The sequence below is a fragment of the Mirounga angustirostris genome, unplaced genomic scaffold (genome assembly GCF_029215605.1).
Source record: "Mirounga angustirostris isolate CCGP_5_RB_7025 unplaced genomic scaffold, mMirAng1.0.hap1 SCAF_12, whole genome shotgun sequence".
Taxonomy (NCBI): Eukaryota; Metazoa; Chordata; class Mammalia; order Carnivora; family Phocidae; genus Mirounga; species Mirounga angustirostris.
Genome location: NW_026991720.1, coordinates 84,945,321 through 84,961,070, shown reverse-complemented (window position 1 = coordinate 84,961,070; position 15,750 = coordinate 84,945,321). Strand labels below are relative to the sequence as shown.

Sequence of the window (15,750 nt, the reverse complement as noted above, 5' to 3'; positions counted from 1 at the left end):
CAAGGCAGAACATACAAGCATCAGCCTGAGCTGTGGCCACAGCAAAAATACAGGTATCAAGCAAGTAAACTGTTGGACTGGTGCACAGATGTGTGCCGCGGGCGGTGTTGGCCATAGCAGGGTGTTGGTTTTTAGTTTCCCAAAAATAATTCGAATTATTTTGTGTTCTATTTGACACATAATGGTGATTTGAATTATCTTTGTGTTATATTTTAAGGGTGAATATTATGTTTATTTACCCAGTCAATGAATAGTAATTGAGTGTTAACTATGATGCTCAATAAACAAAATGGGGTTTCTGCTCTCATGGAGCTTAGATAACTTTTTTCCCCAATTAATGCCACAATAGCCTCCTTTTTAAAATTAGAATTATTGATTTGAGTGTAGCGGTGGAGAATATCTTTGTAACAAAGCAGTCTTTATCTATAATTTATCTATAGCTACGTGTACTGACCTATAACTTCATTGGAGAATAGCTTACCCCCGTTGAACTTTGCTTGCTTTCATTATTTTCCACTAATTTTACTTTATGTGTGAAGATATCCCTAAATAGCTGAATCTGGAATGATTTTATTTTAGAACTGTGAAAAATGGAAGACAGTACCACAGACACAGAACAAGAAGAGGAAGAGGAGAAAGACGAAAAAGATCAGGAGGACCCCATTTATGCTGGAGCGCCCACAATATATATCCAAGATGAGCGATGTGTTGATTTATCTACAACTCCAGCTTTCATTTGTCTGCAAGAGGTAGGTTTCTCTCTGCGTATTACTATACTCAGACCTGAATCATCATCAACTGAAAAATCAGATGAAGCTAATACTATTATCAAAATGGCTTATCACATGTAACCTGTAGGCAATATACACAGTTTGGAGCACTTTAAAATAAAATAGTCCCCACCTTCTCTTCCAAAGTCCTATCATACAATCCTGCACTAACATAGTAGTGTAAGTTCTGACACTTTCATAGCATAATAAATATTTGCATATATGTGGTCATTTAAGTACATTCCATAGGTGCCTAAATGAAATAAAAGAGCAAAGTTCTTTCATTCTTGAATATACTACATTTACTTCCATAAAACGAAGATAAAAGATCTTGATATACAATGATAGAAAAATCAATATTTACCTAACCAAATGTCTCTAGAGGAGTAGAGCTTTGAAATACACTGCTTTGTATTAGCGGAGAAGCAAAAAAAGGAAATACGATTTTTGTCTGATTTTTGTCTTATTGTCTAATTTAAAAAAAAAACCAAGATGAACATTTAGGAAATGCCCATATATGAGGAGAGTTTCTTTTTTAAATAATAACTGACTACATAATGCAACTGTTACCTTGTCATGCTTGAGAACTTTACTGGACTATTAACTTTATGCAAATATAACTGAATGTAACTGAATAAAACCTCTAAGTAAGTTGATAGTCATAATAAAAATAAGCTTGGGGGCGCCTTAGCTCACTCAGCTGAGCGTCCAACTCTTGGTTTTGGCTCTAGTCATGATCCCAGGGTCATGGGATCGAGCCCCGCCTTGGGTCACACTCAGTGGAGAGTCTGCTTGGGATTCTCTGCCTCTCCCTCTGCCCCTCCCCTGCTCTCTGTCTCTGAAATAAATAAATCTTTAAAAATATAAAAATTAGAATAAGCTTAAAAAGTCTTAGAACAAAATCAGAGTTCATTCAAAACCAAGAAGCAAAGCCAAATCCCCACCCAAATATTTTACTGGTGTAAATATTTGAAACAGTTGCTGCCACTGCTTTTGAGTGTTTATTTTATATATACAAACATCATGTCAGGAACACAAGATATCAACCTGTCCTGTTACTGGTGGTGTGAATTTTGATCACTCGGTCAAGGCAGTGACTTCCACAGTTTCCTCCTCTGTACAGTTGTTATTTTTCTGTTTGAAATTAATAAACACCTAGGGGGAGATACTCTGAGACTGAGATTTAAGTATCCTATTCCTCCTAAAATTTTCACCTACTAGTTTTACATTCTTGATGATACTTGCCCAAATCAGTTCTTATTATGATGGTTGCCAAATGATGATTGTCTAATTCCATTATTCCTTCTACATTTATTAGTTGGCTTCCTGCTGTAAGGAAGAACCTTCTTTTCTTTATTTCTACCTACCTTTTTCCTATCTACCTATCTATCTATCTATCTATCTATCTATCTATCTATCTATCTATCATCTTCCCTATGAGTTCTTACTCTTTTCAATGGTTTATAATCCATTACTGTCATTATTTGTTTTGATGTCTCAATTTTCCCTGATTTGGCCATTGTACACCCCTTCAGGAAGACTCACTTGTCCTTTTGACATGACCCTATGATTCTTTGCGTAATTCTTTACTTTCTGTCATAAGAATGTTTTCCAGACTCATCTTGCATTTTCTTTGCTCCAACCCTGGAATTCTCAAAATTTCTCAAAGGATCCCTGGTTCCTTTTAGTGGAGAATGATATATTTGCAAACTTAGACCTCATGCTGGGTATGCTCATAGGTACTGGTCTGTCATTGCTTCTAAGTCCTCTCAGCAGACAGAGAAAGGCAACAGATGCACTAATGTATTTATCCACAAATTTATATCTATTTCTTTATTTGTATTTATATATTTAAAACCATGAATCCACATCTTTAGTCCTAATATTTTTAAGTAACCAGGTTCTCTATTTCTGCTAAAATCCATTGTATATCCAACTTTTTGCAGTAGAATTTCTACTTTTATACCACTACCCTTAACAATTCTATCAAATAAAAAATAAGGCTAGAGTTCATTTCTACTAAAGGTTACGCTAATAATAAAAATTATAGTCAAGTTTTTTAAGGCATAGATAAAGAAGCATGAAAGGTTTGTTTTGTAAAGACAAAGGTGAACCTAGGACAACTTCTCCTGCATATTGATGTTCAATGTAGCAATTTATTAACTATCTCAAAAATCTCTCAGCGTACGTGTATGCATAAATTGTAGTTATTAATCATTGGGTATGACCAGCCCCTGAGAAGGTGGATACCTTAGATTATAGTGTCAAAGAACCGTCTTATCTACCCTTTTGAGTAGTGTAAAATTGCATCAATAATGAAATCAGTAATTCTGCATGACAGTTCCTCAGGCCAGTCATCTTGCAGAATGATTCTTGGTGTCAAACAACTTTATTTCCATAAGAAACACCACTGAAATAGTTTCTATTGGCATCTATAGCTTTATTTACTAATTCTTTCAACATTCCTCTAAGATTTATGAGTCTTGACAACATTTTTGACCCACTTTATATAAACGTCCTTCCTTCGGTTATCTAAACAGAAGCTGTATTTGCAGAATAGCAAGAGTTCAGATGGCAACTGAAAGAAAGCAGTCAGAAATCCACTTCCAAAGGTCCAGATGCTTGGCATCACATTGAAAGAACCAGAAGCCGCTTACAGCGTTTATTGTTATTAATGCTAGTCACACATTTGGCCCACGCTACCAAAACACGGATGGCATGGTCTCATTTAACATTGCCTGTAGAATATGGTCAGTATGGTGTTCATGGCACTGTGTGATTTGGGCCCAAACCACGTGTGCAATCTAATAATTCACTTAGCCTCTCATGATCTTATGGTTATGGTGCACTCCTTCACAGGGACTCTCCCACAGTCAGATGCCTAGGAAACTTGCACATATTCACAAGGCATGATGCAAGGTTATGGCTGTCCAGAAATACTCCCGGTCCCATTGCATCTTGAAAGACTGTGCCAGTCACACTAAAAGAAATCAAACCAAATACTTGTAGAGATCATACTTTGCAACCCCTGCATCTATTCCTCACCTTTTAGAGTCTGGCTCAATTCCCATGTCCTTGGAGAAATTTTGCCAGTGTTTCCTACAACCTCTCAACTGTTTGAGCATTTGTAGACTATACCTGTCACCTGTTCCTGTTCATTAACAGATATTTATTGAATATCTTCTTTTCGTATAATATTTTGCATGGAAAATTTAGAATTCCCCACTGACACTGTGATTGTATTAATCAGTAAGACCTAACAGGGCAGGAACTGCACTGTGTTAATTCATACTTTGGGATGAATTGTTCCAAGTGGTGCTTGGGAACTAAACCACAAGGTTCCCAGCAGTGGACTGTGTGGTTTAATGCTGGACGTCTTCTCCCCAACTCTGCCATCGCTGCCTACCTATGAAGCATGACGCTCCATAGATTTTTCTTGTCTTATTAAAATTTGATGGTGCTCAATTTTATTTTTATTTAAAAATTTTTTGTTATCAAAAAATATTTTTTTGTTATATAACTTATGTACAGTGATGCTCACAAATAGTGTGTAGCTTGGTGAATGTTCACATATTCCTATAACCAATACGTTCAGAACCAAATTCATCCTTCTTCTCCCAATCCTAATTCTCCGCCTGTGTTCTCTCTGTTAGTTTGAGAGATAAATATCTCTTTTCATTATCTCTTGAATTTATCTGTTCTCCATTCCTGCCACATTCCCATTCAGATCAAGATATGTTTCCTACAACCCAGAGGTGTCCCTTGCGATTCTTCCTAGTCATTGCTCCCACCAAAGTTAACCACTATTCTGACTTATGACTACACATAAGTTTTGCCTCTTCTTAGATATCATATAGATGGAATCATACAGTATGTGTTTCTTTGTGTCTGGCTTCTTTTGCTCACCATTTTGTCCTTGAAATTCATCATAGCATTGTGGGTGGCAGTAATGCATTCTTTTTTATTGCTGTATAGCGTTCTTAAATGTAAATATGCCATGATTAGCTTGTCCATTCTATTCTGTTTAGAGACTGGGGTTGTTTCCTGTTTGGGATGACTATGAATAAAGTTCCATGATCATTCCTGTGCATGCCTTATACTTATGAATTCATTTATTTTGGGTGTATACCTAGGAGTGGGGTTACTGTCTCATAGTCTAGGTGTATATTCAGCTTTAGGAGATAACTTCAAATAGCTTTCCAAAAAGATTATACCAACATACACTCTGAGGGCCATAGATAACTCTTGTTGTCCCATACAGTGGCAAAGATTATGTATTATTTTATTTGTATCCTAGGCAGCACCTGGCTCAAGACCTTGCACAGAGGCAAGCAGGAAATATCTAGCATTAAAAAATCATTTTTTCAACAAATAGTTTGTGTGTCTCTCTGTTCAAAGCATCATTACTAGATGCTGTGCACATCCAGGCTTAAGACAAGTTATAGCTTTCACGGTATTCCCCAAGTTAGGATTTCTATTTCTGTCTGTACATTGTTGCGTAAAGTACCACTGATTTGTAAGTGGGACCTCAGGTGTCAAATGTCAATGTGTCAGATGTTGAAGTTTTTTCCAAGCCAGAAAGCCACTCTTGCTTTAATGCCAAGGGCCAAAATCAAAACATGCAATTATTTGCCTAAGCCTTTTGGCTTTTTGTTTTTCACCAAGAACCTTCCTTCTCTTCATTTCTTAAAAAGAATTCTTGTGCCAGTCGTAGTTACGTCTTTGACCTGTGAAGAGCGAAGGTAGCATGGGAGCATTTGGGAGGCACAAGGGGGCAATGTGAACATTGGAGGGAAACACTGAGGAAGTAGAAGTGTGCATCAATATAGAATATGAAATTCTGTAAGGGTAGAGTGTGGGGGTGTTCAAGTCGTGTGGGTGAGTAGATGAAGATGGACTAGGCGTGCTGATGGTGACCTTTTGACTGAAACAGGTTATATATAAAACTACGAACTCTTGGACTTCTTATAAAACATGTAATAAATATATTTGTGTCCAAGTGTTAGTTGCATGTCAGATTTGGAAGCCGTTGAGATATCAAGAAGTTTTTGAAGAGTAATGGGAAACTTTAAGTCTCAATCCATTTCACAAATATTAATTCAGTGCCCATTATGTGCCAAGCTCTATGCTAGGAGATGTTCATTATGGTTATTATTAAAGTCACTCAAGTCAAATGTACCCCTCCCACCCCTGTGTTTCGAGGGCCGTCCGTATGCCGCATAGCTCCAGACACCACAGGCGTTCATGGGCTAAAGCGTATTAAAGGTTACTATTCTGTAGAAGCTTAGCTTGGGGAAAAGAAATTTGAAATACTAAATATTGACAAAAGGCAACATTTAATTGTGAACCTGGAAGGTGCAATCAGAGTTATCGGAACTGAATGGAAAGAACAATCTCTGTGGGACTGAGATGATCTGGAAAAAGCTTTTCGGAGGAGTAGGACGCAAGAGGGGCTATTGCAGCCATATCCATGGTGTCCACTATGAACCTCTTTTCTGTCCTTAAGCTTTGCCCACATGCATACGTGCACGTACTGGGAATATCTTTACCAAATGACCCTAAGGTACCTCAAGCTAAACACGCTCAGAACTAAATTCATTCTTCTACTCCTAAACCTGATTTTTGTCCTGTATTCTATCAGTTGGTTCTCGTAAACACCTATTGAATTTGTTTCTGTTCCATTCCTGCCGTATCACCAATTAGAATGCCATTTCTAAGAGAAGATGTAGGGAGAGACCGAACCAAGGCAGTGGCAATGGGAAAAAGGACAGAATACATACATATAGGAGAGATACTAAGGAAATAGAAAATGCTGGACTTAGTGTCTGAATGGACAGGGAGGAGGGGAGTGAGGAAGAGGAAAGAGTCTGAACTGATGTTTGGATCATGGTATTCTAAGTGACAGAGAATTCAGAAGAAGCAATGGGTCTGAGAGGAATGTCCAATATGTGGATCTTGAGTTTCCCAGGGAAGTCTTTGGGCTGGATATATAGACATAAAAGATTCTCAATAGTATTCAGATTGCTTTCTCAAAGGTTTGCAGATTGCTTTTTATGTATATTTAACAGCACGTTCTACTACTGTGTGTTTATAAAAAGATGTTGCTATCATTTACTTAATTCCCTACTTTTACTGGGATATTCACATGTTCAAAAGATACCTTCTTATTCTTTATACATTTCATTCTCCTAAGGCTGGTAACAGATTAAATAACTTCAGGAATTTTTAATAAAAATTTTTGATTAGTTACTGAAAATATTGGTGATTTTCGGATGCTACTAAAGCTTCCTTCATTTTCTAGCTTTGACCTCCTATAGGTACTGATGAGTTTCTTGGGTTAATCTGTAATGAAATTTAAAATGTTTTTCAAGAGTGAAAATGATTTCTATTTCTTTCATACATGAATTAATCAAGTAACTGTTTACAAAGGTGAAAATATAAGATCCTCACCCTCAAGGAGCGGACAGTCAATGTAGTTTTAAGCGTGTAATTTAATTCCCATAGTGACTCCATAAGGAATAGGAATTTTATTTATTTTTTTTTTAAAGATTTTATTTATTTATTTGAGAGAGAGAGAGAGAGCACATGAGAGGGGGGAGGGCCAGAGGGAGAAGCAGACTCCCCGCCGAGCAGGGAGCTCGACGCGAGACTCGATCCTGACACTCCAGGATCATGACCTGAGCCGAAGGCAGTCGCTTAACCAACTGAGCCACCCAGGTGCCCAAGGAATAGGAACTTTAAGATATTATTTTTATCTTAAAGTTCTGAAAGGTTGAGACTTGCCCTGGGCAGGTACTGAGTCAACCAAGGAACCCTGTCTCCTGTCTCCTACCTTAGTGCATATTTCATCTGACACTCTTCACTGGACATTCATACATTTAAACAGTACTATTTTAGGATTTTAAAAACAGACTTTTTAAGTAAACTGTATATTAAAAGAAAAAATAAAGGTAAATATTTAATGTTCTATTTAAATATTTCCCCTTAGCTTCCCTATCCTTTTCTTAGTTATCACACTTCATTAATAGCTGTATGTGGAGGATATGCATTTAAAAAAACTACTAAATCTCTTTTTAAAATCTTCCTACAAGTCATGTTGGCCTGTTTTCACGTGTCCTTTAGACATCCAGGCAGCCTTGCAAGAATAATTTTTCAAGATTTTTTTTTGTCTGTCAAGAAACTTTAAATAGACTGATAATTTATTAAATACAGATAGGTTCCATGTTTCCCATAAAGTTTTTGGTTTTTTGGCTTTTTTTTTTTTTTTTAACTCTTACAGTAAGGTGGAAATTTAAAAATCTTTCCAGTATGGAAAAAGACTTTGGGACATGCTTGGAATGCACTTAAACATTTGTGGTTTTGACATGGCTAATATCTATTTACAAAGATTAAAGGTTTATATTAGGATTATAAGACTACAAGCCACATTCCACTTTGCAAAGTACATTAACACCCCTAAATTCAATCAGTAAAATCATACACCGCAGAAGAGTCTGGGGGAAGAGAAAAGAAAGTTCCATGTTAGCATATCCTTATACTTGGCACTTTTGAAATGAAAAACATGAAGGTTGATTCTGGCCAGGAATCCAGGGTGTTGTCAGAAAAACTGCTATCTGAACATGTGATCGGTGGCAAGTGGGAGTCAGAAGAGACTTGAAAGTCAGGGACAGAGAAGAATTGATTGTTCCTCTGTCTCCTATCTGAGATTATCTTCCTTCACTTATTCTAAAATCTTTACTGAGCATTGAGCACATGCCAGACTCAGGGCTGGGAATAAGAGGAAGATGCCACAAAGACCCTACCCCCACACAGCTCATCTGTCCCTTCCTCTGTGTGGTTAATTGTCCTTAATTTCCCTTTCTCTTTTTTGATTCTCTTACAGAGAATCTCTTACAGGTCCACACATAGTGAGGACCTAGTTTGTGTAGTGCACGGGCCTATGTTTATTTTTCATTATATATTTAATAACATTTTAACTACCTCTGTATTTTTCACTGATTCTTTAGCTAAACTGTTATAAGCAAGTTGGTTAAATACTAAAAATAATAATCTGAAGGGGCTCCTGGGTGGCTCAGTAGGTTAAGCACTCTGCCTCTTGATCTCAGCTCAGGTCTTGATCTCCGGGTTATGAGTTAAGCCCCATGTTGGAGCCTACTTTAAAAAAACAAATCTAAATTCAGATGCTTGTTTTCTGAATTGTCACTGTGAACAGATGTTGCTTTTTAAAATAAGGATTAGGAAGAAATATTTAGTCGTATTATTTTTTCCTTTGAGAAAGTTCTTGAGAGAGAAAGTAAGTTGACTTTTGAAAGCTTGTGGCTCTCAGTAGAGAACATGCATTTTGTGAAACAGAACCTTCAGTAACCCAAGAACTATTTGAATATACATTTGCCCTTGAACAACACGGGGATTAGGGGTACCAATCCCCCTGCACAGTTGAAAATCCACATGTAACTTTTGACTCCCTCCCAGAACTTAACTACTAAAAGCCTACTCTTGGCTGTACTAATAACATAAATAGTAGATGAACATATATTTTGCATGCTATATGTATTATACACTGTATTCTTACAATACGGTAAGCTAGAGAAAAAGAATGTTATTAAGAAAATCATAAGGAGGAAAAAATACATTTACAGTGCTGTACTGTGTTTCAATATTGAAAAAAAAAATCCATGTATAAGTGGACCGTTTTAAGACTGAATAATATTCCATTGTGTATATACCACATTTTGTTTATCCATTCATCAGTCTATGGACACTTGGGTGATTTCCACCTGTTGGCTATTGTGAATAATGTTGCTATGAACAGGGTGTACAAATACCTCTTCAAGATCCTCACTTTCAATTTTCTTGAGTATATATATATATATATATCCACAAGTAGAATTTGCCAGATTGTGAATTTGTATAGTCTGAAATTTCATTGTTATTGCTAAACTGCTCTGCACAGAGGTTGTAATAATTTATGTTCTCAGGAACAATAAATGAATGTGACTTTACTCATACCAGCACAGTGTGCTATCTAACTTTTTGAACTTTGTCACTCTGATGGGAGGAAAATGTATCTCATCATAGTTTTCATTTACATTTACCTTAAAATGCATGGAGTGGAGCTGCTTTTCCTATGTTTAAGACTGGTTTAAAAATACAGTATATGAACAGAAAATGTCATGTATAGGAAGGCAAACAGATCCGGAGACAGTTGCCATTGAAATGATAGTTTATTACTCACAGTTCCTAAGAAAAGGGGGCATGCCATGCCATGATGGGCAACATGGGTAAGCACTGGACTAGTCAAGAGGCAGAGGGAGAGGGAGGAACTGGGCAAGAGAGCCTTTATTGTGATTTCCTTGGGAAGGAATGGGTGAAGCAGGGTAGGCAGGCTTGGAATTGGTTGGTAGGAATAAGTTCAGTGAGCTCTGGGGCATAGGGGCGGTCCCTAGTGACCTGGTACTAGGCTCTGGGGTGATTAGGGCAAGTGTATAGTGGCCTGAATGTGAGAGCCTAAAAAGGAGACGCTTAAGAGTGTGGACTCTGGATTGGTTGGTTTGCATTTGAGAAGTGGACCTCCAGCAGGAGGACTCCTTTCAAAGTGGGGGAGGGGGACAAGGAGGAAGGCTGGAGGCCAAGGCAAAATGACTCAGGCATATGATCAGGTTGTCTAGAATAAGCTGCATCTGGCCGACACAGCACACAGAGCAGACATTAAAGCATCAGCTCTACGGAAGCAAGGAGCATGGTTAATACAAAGACCCATTTGTGGCTTCTTTTTTTGTGAATTCTGTTCACATCTTTTTTTCCATTTTTCTATTGTGTAGTTTTTTCCTTATAGATTCATAGAAACTCTTTATACATGTAGAACGTAGGCCTTTTTGTATAATATGCATTGCAAAAGTCTCTCCGTTTGTTGGATTTCTTTTGCGTTTGCTTAAGGTGGTTTTTCTTGATGTGGAAATTTGTTTTTTATTGTGCTTTTCTTTTACAGCTTCAGATTCTGTGTCATACTTTAAGAAGACCTTTGTTCCTCTGAGATCATAAATGTGTTTCCTGTATTTTCTCCCAGTACATTGATGGTTTGAGTCATCATATTGTGACCTTTGTTACATCCAGCATTTATGTTGATATAGGGGTAAACTGAAAGGAGATGCCAGCAGCAAGCTTAGAACCTAATGCCAAGTCCAATATCTCCTGAGGCCAAAGTTCTTTACATTATTCTCAGCCCATCCATACCCAACAGAGGCAAACAGGTACACCAGGGTGCATCCAAGATATGAAATAAGGGGGTGCAAGAATTACCTGACATCAAACCTCAAATTAAAAAGATAGAGGCTTTGCTGTCTGAAAAGACAACATCTAAGAATGGATAAGCCCAAAATATCTTAAACCTTTTCTTTTTTAAGATTTTATTTATTTATTTGACAGAGAGAGAGAGATAGCGAGAGAGGAAACACAAGCAGGGGGAGTGGGAGAGGGAGAAGCAGGCTTCCCGCCGAGCAGGGAGTCCAATGCGGGACTCGATCCCAGGACCCTGGGATCATGACCTGAGCCGAAGGCAGATGCTTAACGACTGAGCCACCCAGGCGCCCCTATCTTAAATCTTAATGGCTTGTAAAGAAAATCTCTGATCTGTCTGGGTGGGGGGAATGGTTCAGGTAAAATGGGTCTCAGTTCTAGCTCCTCATGTACTGGCCACACAGCCCTGAGCAAGAAATTCCAGTTCTCTGAATCCCATTTTACACTAAGAGTACACTTCTCAGCTTATTATCCTTCAGGGGTACCTCAGTGTCTACCATGGTGGTTTTCACCCTGTTTTTAAACTGCTTCTATCACTTTTTTGCAGTGGGAATCTTATAGCAAGCACAGTAGGTAAAACAGATTTAGATGTGGTGGGCACAGAGGGGAAGGTCCCCCGTGCGCTCCCCTTCACATCTCCTGTCACCCCCAGCACCACGGGGAAACCCCATGCTCTGTACAGATAATTTGTGAATTGAATAAAACTGAGCTTTCTCCCACCTAAAAATCCATCCCAGCACAGCCAAAAGGAAACAGAACTGCCTCCAGAAAGCCTTGGAAAGCAATTTGATTATCCTGAAGGTTCCTTCAGGAACAGAGGAGGGAGTTCTACAGCGCCTCATGCAACGAAACTTCCGAAAATTCCTTGTCGCAGCAGATGCCTCTCTCACATGCCTCTTAGCCCCTCTTTAAAAACTCCTCCAGAAACTGTTTTCCCACCCCCAAGCTGGTTCCCCCTCCATCTCTGCTCATCTTCTCCTTGACATCTTGACCATTTCATTATTTTGTAAAACGGTCTTCCGAGTTCCTTCCAATTTTCCTTCCCACACAGTATCCCACCATCACCTCAGACCCAGACACAGAACTGAGCAATCAGTAGGGGGCAGGGGAGATAATAGATACTTAAATGTGAATTTTTCCTTCCCTTAGATTTTCTTGCCCAAGATCGTCACCTCTTTGACCTTACAGGCAAATCCCTTTACAGTCTCCACCATTCCTCTCTTCTTTTTGCTACTGACCCCGGCCACAGACCCCATGCTCTGGCCAAATTAGACCCATTATTGTTTTCCGAACTAGCTCCGGATTTTCCAACCCACTGACGCCTTTGCTCCTCCTGAGCGCGGCCCGAAAGTGCTCTCCTTCACATTTCCGTGCTTCAGTATTCTGCTCATCTTGCAAGGACCGCTCAGAGCCTGCCTTTTTCTTGAAGCATTCCACTTCCCGACCAAGCGACCAAGCGAGGTCACTGTTGCTGCTGTCGCGTTTCCTGCATACTGCTTGTACCTTATGCCACTTACTCTTTTCCGTCCTGTTTTTTAAACTAAACCATAGTAGCTTTAGGAACTTTGAAAGCAGGATGCCTATGCTATTCGTCTTGATATTCCCTGCAAACTCTTGGTTAGCTTACCATCGTGTGTGTAGCCATGCCATTTTCAAAAGAATGCATGTGCATAGTAATTAGTAAAGCCTTCCACCAAAAAAAAAAAAATCACACTACTGAATCACCATTTTACAAAGCGAACTTAAAGAGGAGAAATTTCTTCGGAGTTTCTGAATGAATTTAACCACATCAAGTCCACCTAAAACCTCAGAGATTTAAATGTCTAAAGTTAGAAATTTCACACCAAGTTAGAGTCATCATGCATCTATTCTAGTTTTATTTTTGCTGGCTGAGCCCCCCAAGAAATATGCAATAGGGAGGCAATGATTTTCAAATATTTTTTTGGAAACAAAACCTCTTCTTTAAGTGAAACTTAAGGTGGATCCCCAAGATGTAAAATGAAAGCACAACTATTCTAGGCGAACTCTGTTTCATGCATCACACATTCTCCTGGTTTCTTCCCACCTGGCTTCCTTTGGCATTCATGAGATATGTCTGCAGAACCTCAGGGACACAGCTTGAGAAGCTCTACTCTAGTAGTTCAGCATGTGAAACCCCAACTCCATATTCATCACACAAACATCAGTCTTCCTGTCCATCTTGCATAGCTACTCATGGTATCAGAACCTCTCCAGATTTATAATCATTGACTTGATCAGATAAAGACAACGTTTTTACCTGAATATAAGACATAAATAAAAAGTCACCATCACTAAAACCATTCATTTGTAAGTGATATTTACATTTTTAAAGAATCATTTTATATAATAAATGAAATTAAGAACTTTGGCATTTACATGAGAAATCTTCTGGCTTCCACAAAGAGATGGAAAAACATTCCATGCTCATGGATTGGAAGAATAAACATTGTGAAAGTGTCTATGCTGCCCAGAGCAATCTACACTTTCAATGCATTCCCTATCAAAATACCATCAACTTTTTTCACAGAGCTGGAAAAAACAATCCTAAAATTTGTATGGAACCAGAAAAGACCCCAAATCACCAGAGGATTGTTGAAAAAGAAAACCAAAGCTGAGGGCATCACGATAATGCCTGACTTCAAGCTCTATTACAAAGCTGTGATCAAGACAGCATGGTATTGGCACAAAAACAGACACATAGATCAATGGAACAGAATAGAGAGCCCAGAAATGGACCCTCAACTCTGTGGCCAACTAATCTTCGACAAATCAGGAAAGAATGTCCAATGGAAAAAAGACAGTCTCTTCAATAAATGATGCTGGGAAAATTGGACAGCAACATGCAGAAGAATGAAACTGGACCACTTTCTTACACCATACATGAAGATAAAACTCAAAATGGATGAAAGACCTAAATGTGAGACAGGAATCCATCAAAATCCTAGAGGAGAACATAGGCAGTAACCTCTTCGACATTGGCCACAGCGACCTCTTTCAAGACATGTCTCTAAAGGCAAAGGAAACAAGCAAAAATGAACTTTGGGGACTTCATCAAGATATATGGCTTCCAAGAAACTTACAAAGTGCTTTGTACTTAAGCATAATGTTTTCACTGTCACCATGGAAGTAAAATAGTGTTTGGAGAGATAAAATACTTGTTTGGCCTTCTCTGTCAGAGTTGTTATAAATTCTGACTTAGCTGCAGGAAGAAAATAATTCTTAACTACTAGGTTAAGTAGGGACATTAACACACTTGAAAATGTATTAATTTTTAAAATATCTCCTGTCAGCAGAATATTATGTAATTGTTTTAGAAGATACAAAAAAATTTGCCTCACCTTAAATTGAGATTTAACTGGAATCATTTTCCACTTAAAAAATTCACACAGAAAGCCAGAGCAGGGGTGATACTGAGATTTACTTTTTTTTTTTTTTTTTAAGATTTTATTTATTTATTTGTCAGAGAGAGAGCACAAGCAGGGGGTATGGCAGGCAGAGGGAGAAGCAGTCTCCCCGCTGAGCAGGGAGCCCGATGTGGGACTCCATCCCAGGACCCTGGGATCAGGACCTGAACCAAAGGCAGACACTTAACTGAGTCACCCAGATGTCCCCTGAGCTTTTCTTCTGTGTGAACTTTAGCTTGGAATCGCCATAGGTAATTTGTCATGGAAAATTAGCCCATTTCATGAGAAAGCCAGGAAAGCTAAAAAGGGGTAATGGTCCACACATGATAAACAGTTTGCAGGGAACAGAGGTTTGTTTATTGTTTGTTTGTTTTTCAGGGAAGACTTTAGTGAGTGTAAAACATAACCTCCCTATTGCAGCATTAATCACAGCAGAGAGAACATTGGAAATGCCCCAAGGAACGTGTCCAGCACATGACTGGCACTCAGCAAGTAACAGCTACTTATCATTATTAGTATTCAGAAGCAAGAATCTAGAAACAAGAACTAAAACAGGTTACTTAATTAACTAAAAAAAAAATGTGATACTATCATTACTGGATGGGAAATAAATGTAAACAAGTAGTTTTGTGGACCCTTCTTTGATAAACTTTCACAACATTAGCACAAACTATTTGTTTCCTGCAGAAGATGAGAAAACTGATTTCCAGAGACAGAAACTGAACAAGTTTTCAGATTCTGAATGGTCCCAGGTAAGATGAACCTTTGCATGAGGCCTTTTGTAATAGAGAAACAATTCATCTTCAATAGTGTCATCCTTAATTACTTAAGAAAGCCTCGAATGCTAGAGATTAAACTCAAATTTTGACAGTTTGTATAGTTATTATTTGGAAAAAATCATATCCAAAATACTGGGTAAGCATATAGCATCATGCCATACATATAATAGGCAAATGATACATATTTCTATTAAAATAATAAATACAAATGTAATATCAGTTATCTTAAGAGGCTAAGGCTAAATGTAAGGCTGTTTATAAATATGATTTTTGGGAGGGAATTTCAAAAGAAGAGTTTTTATCCTCAGAGGCATAGTGTAGGTTTCCTTCTGAAAATCACTAATAAAATAATACAGATCTTTTTGAGGTTCCTTGTGATGTCTAGGAAGATGCTGATCATGAATTAGCTAGATCATGGTTTTAATTTTGGTTTACCCCTGAGACTTTAGGTGAGCAAAAGTGCAGAGGCAGAATTAAGTA

At 38.1% G+C, this 15,750-nt stretch overlaps 1 protein-coding gene across 1 annotated transcript in view; it reads left to right on the top strand.

Moving 5' to 3' along the window:
- The first annotated feature begins 584 nt into the window (after positions 1-584).
- CCDC146 (coiled-coil domain containing 146) overlaps positions 585-15,750 on the top strand; it is a 96,016-nt gene continuing 80,850 nt past the window's right edge. The window contains exon 1 of the mRNA XM_054505380.2: positions 585-749. Coding sequence (XP_054361355.2) covers positions 591-749 — 159 coding nt within the window. The 5' untranslated portion in view covers positions 585-590. The remainder of the gene's footprint in view (positions 750-15,750) is intronic.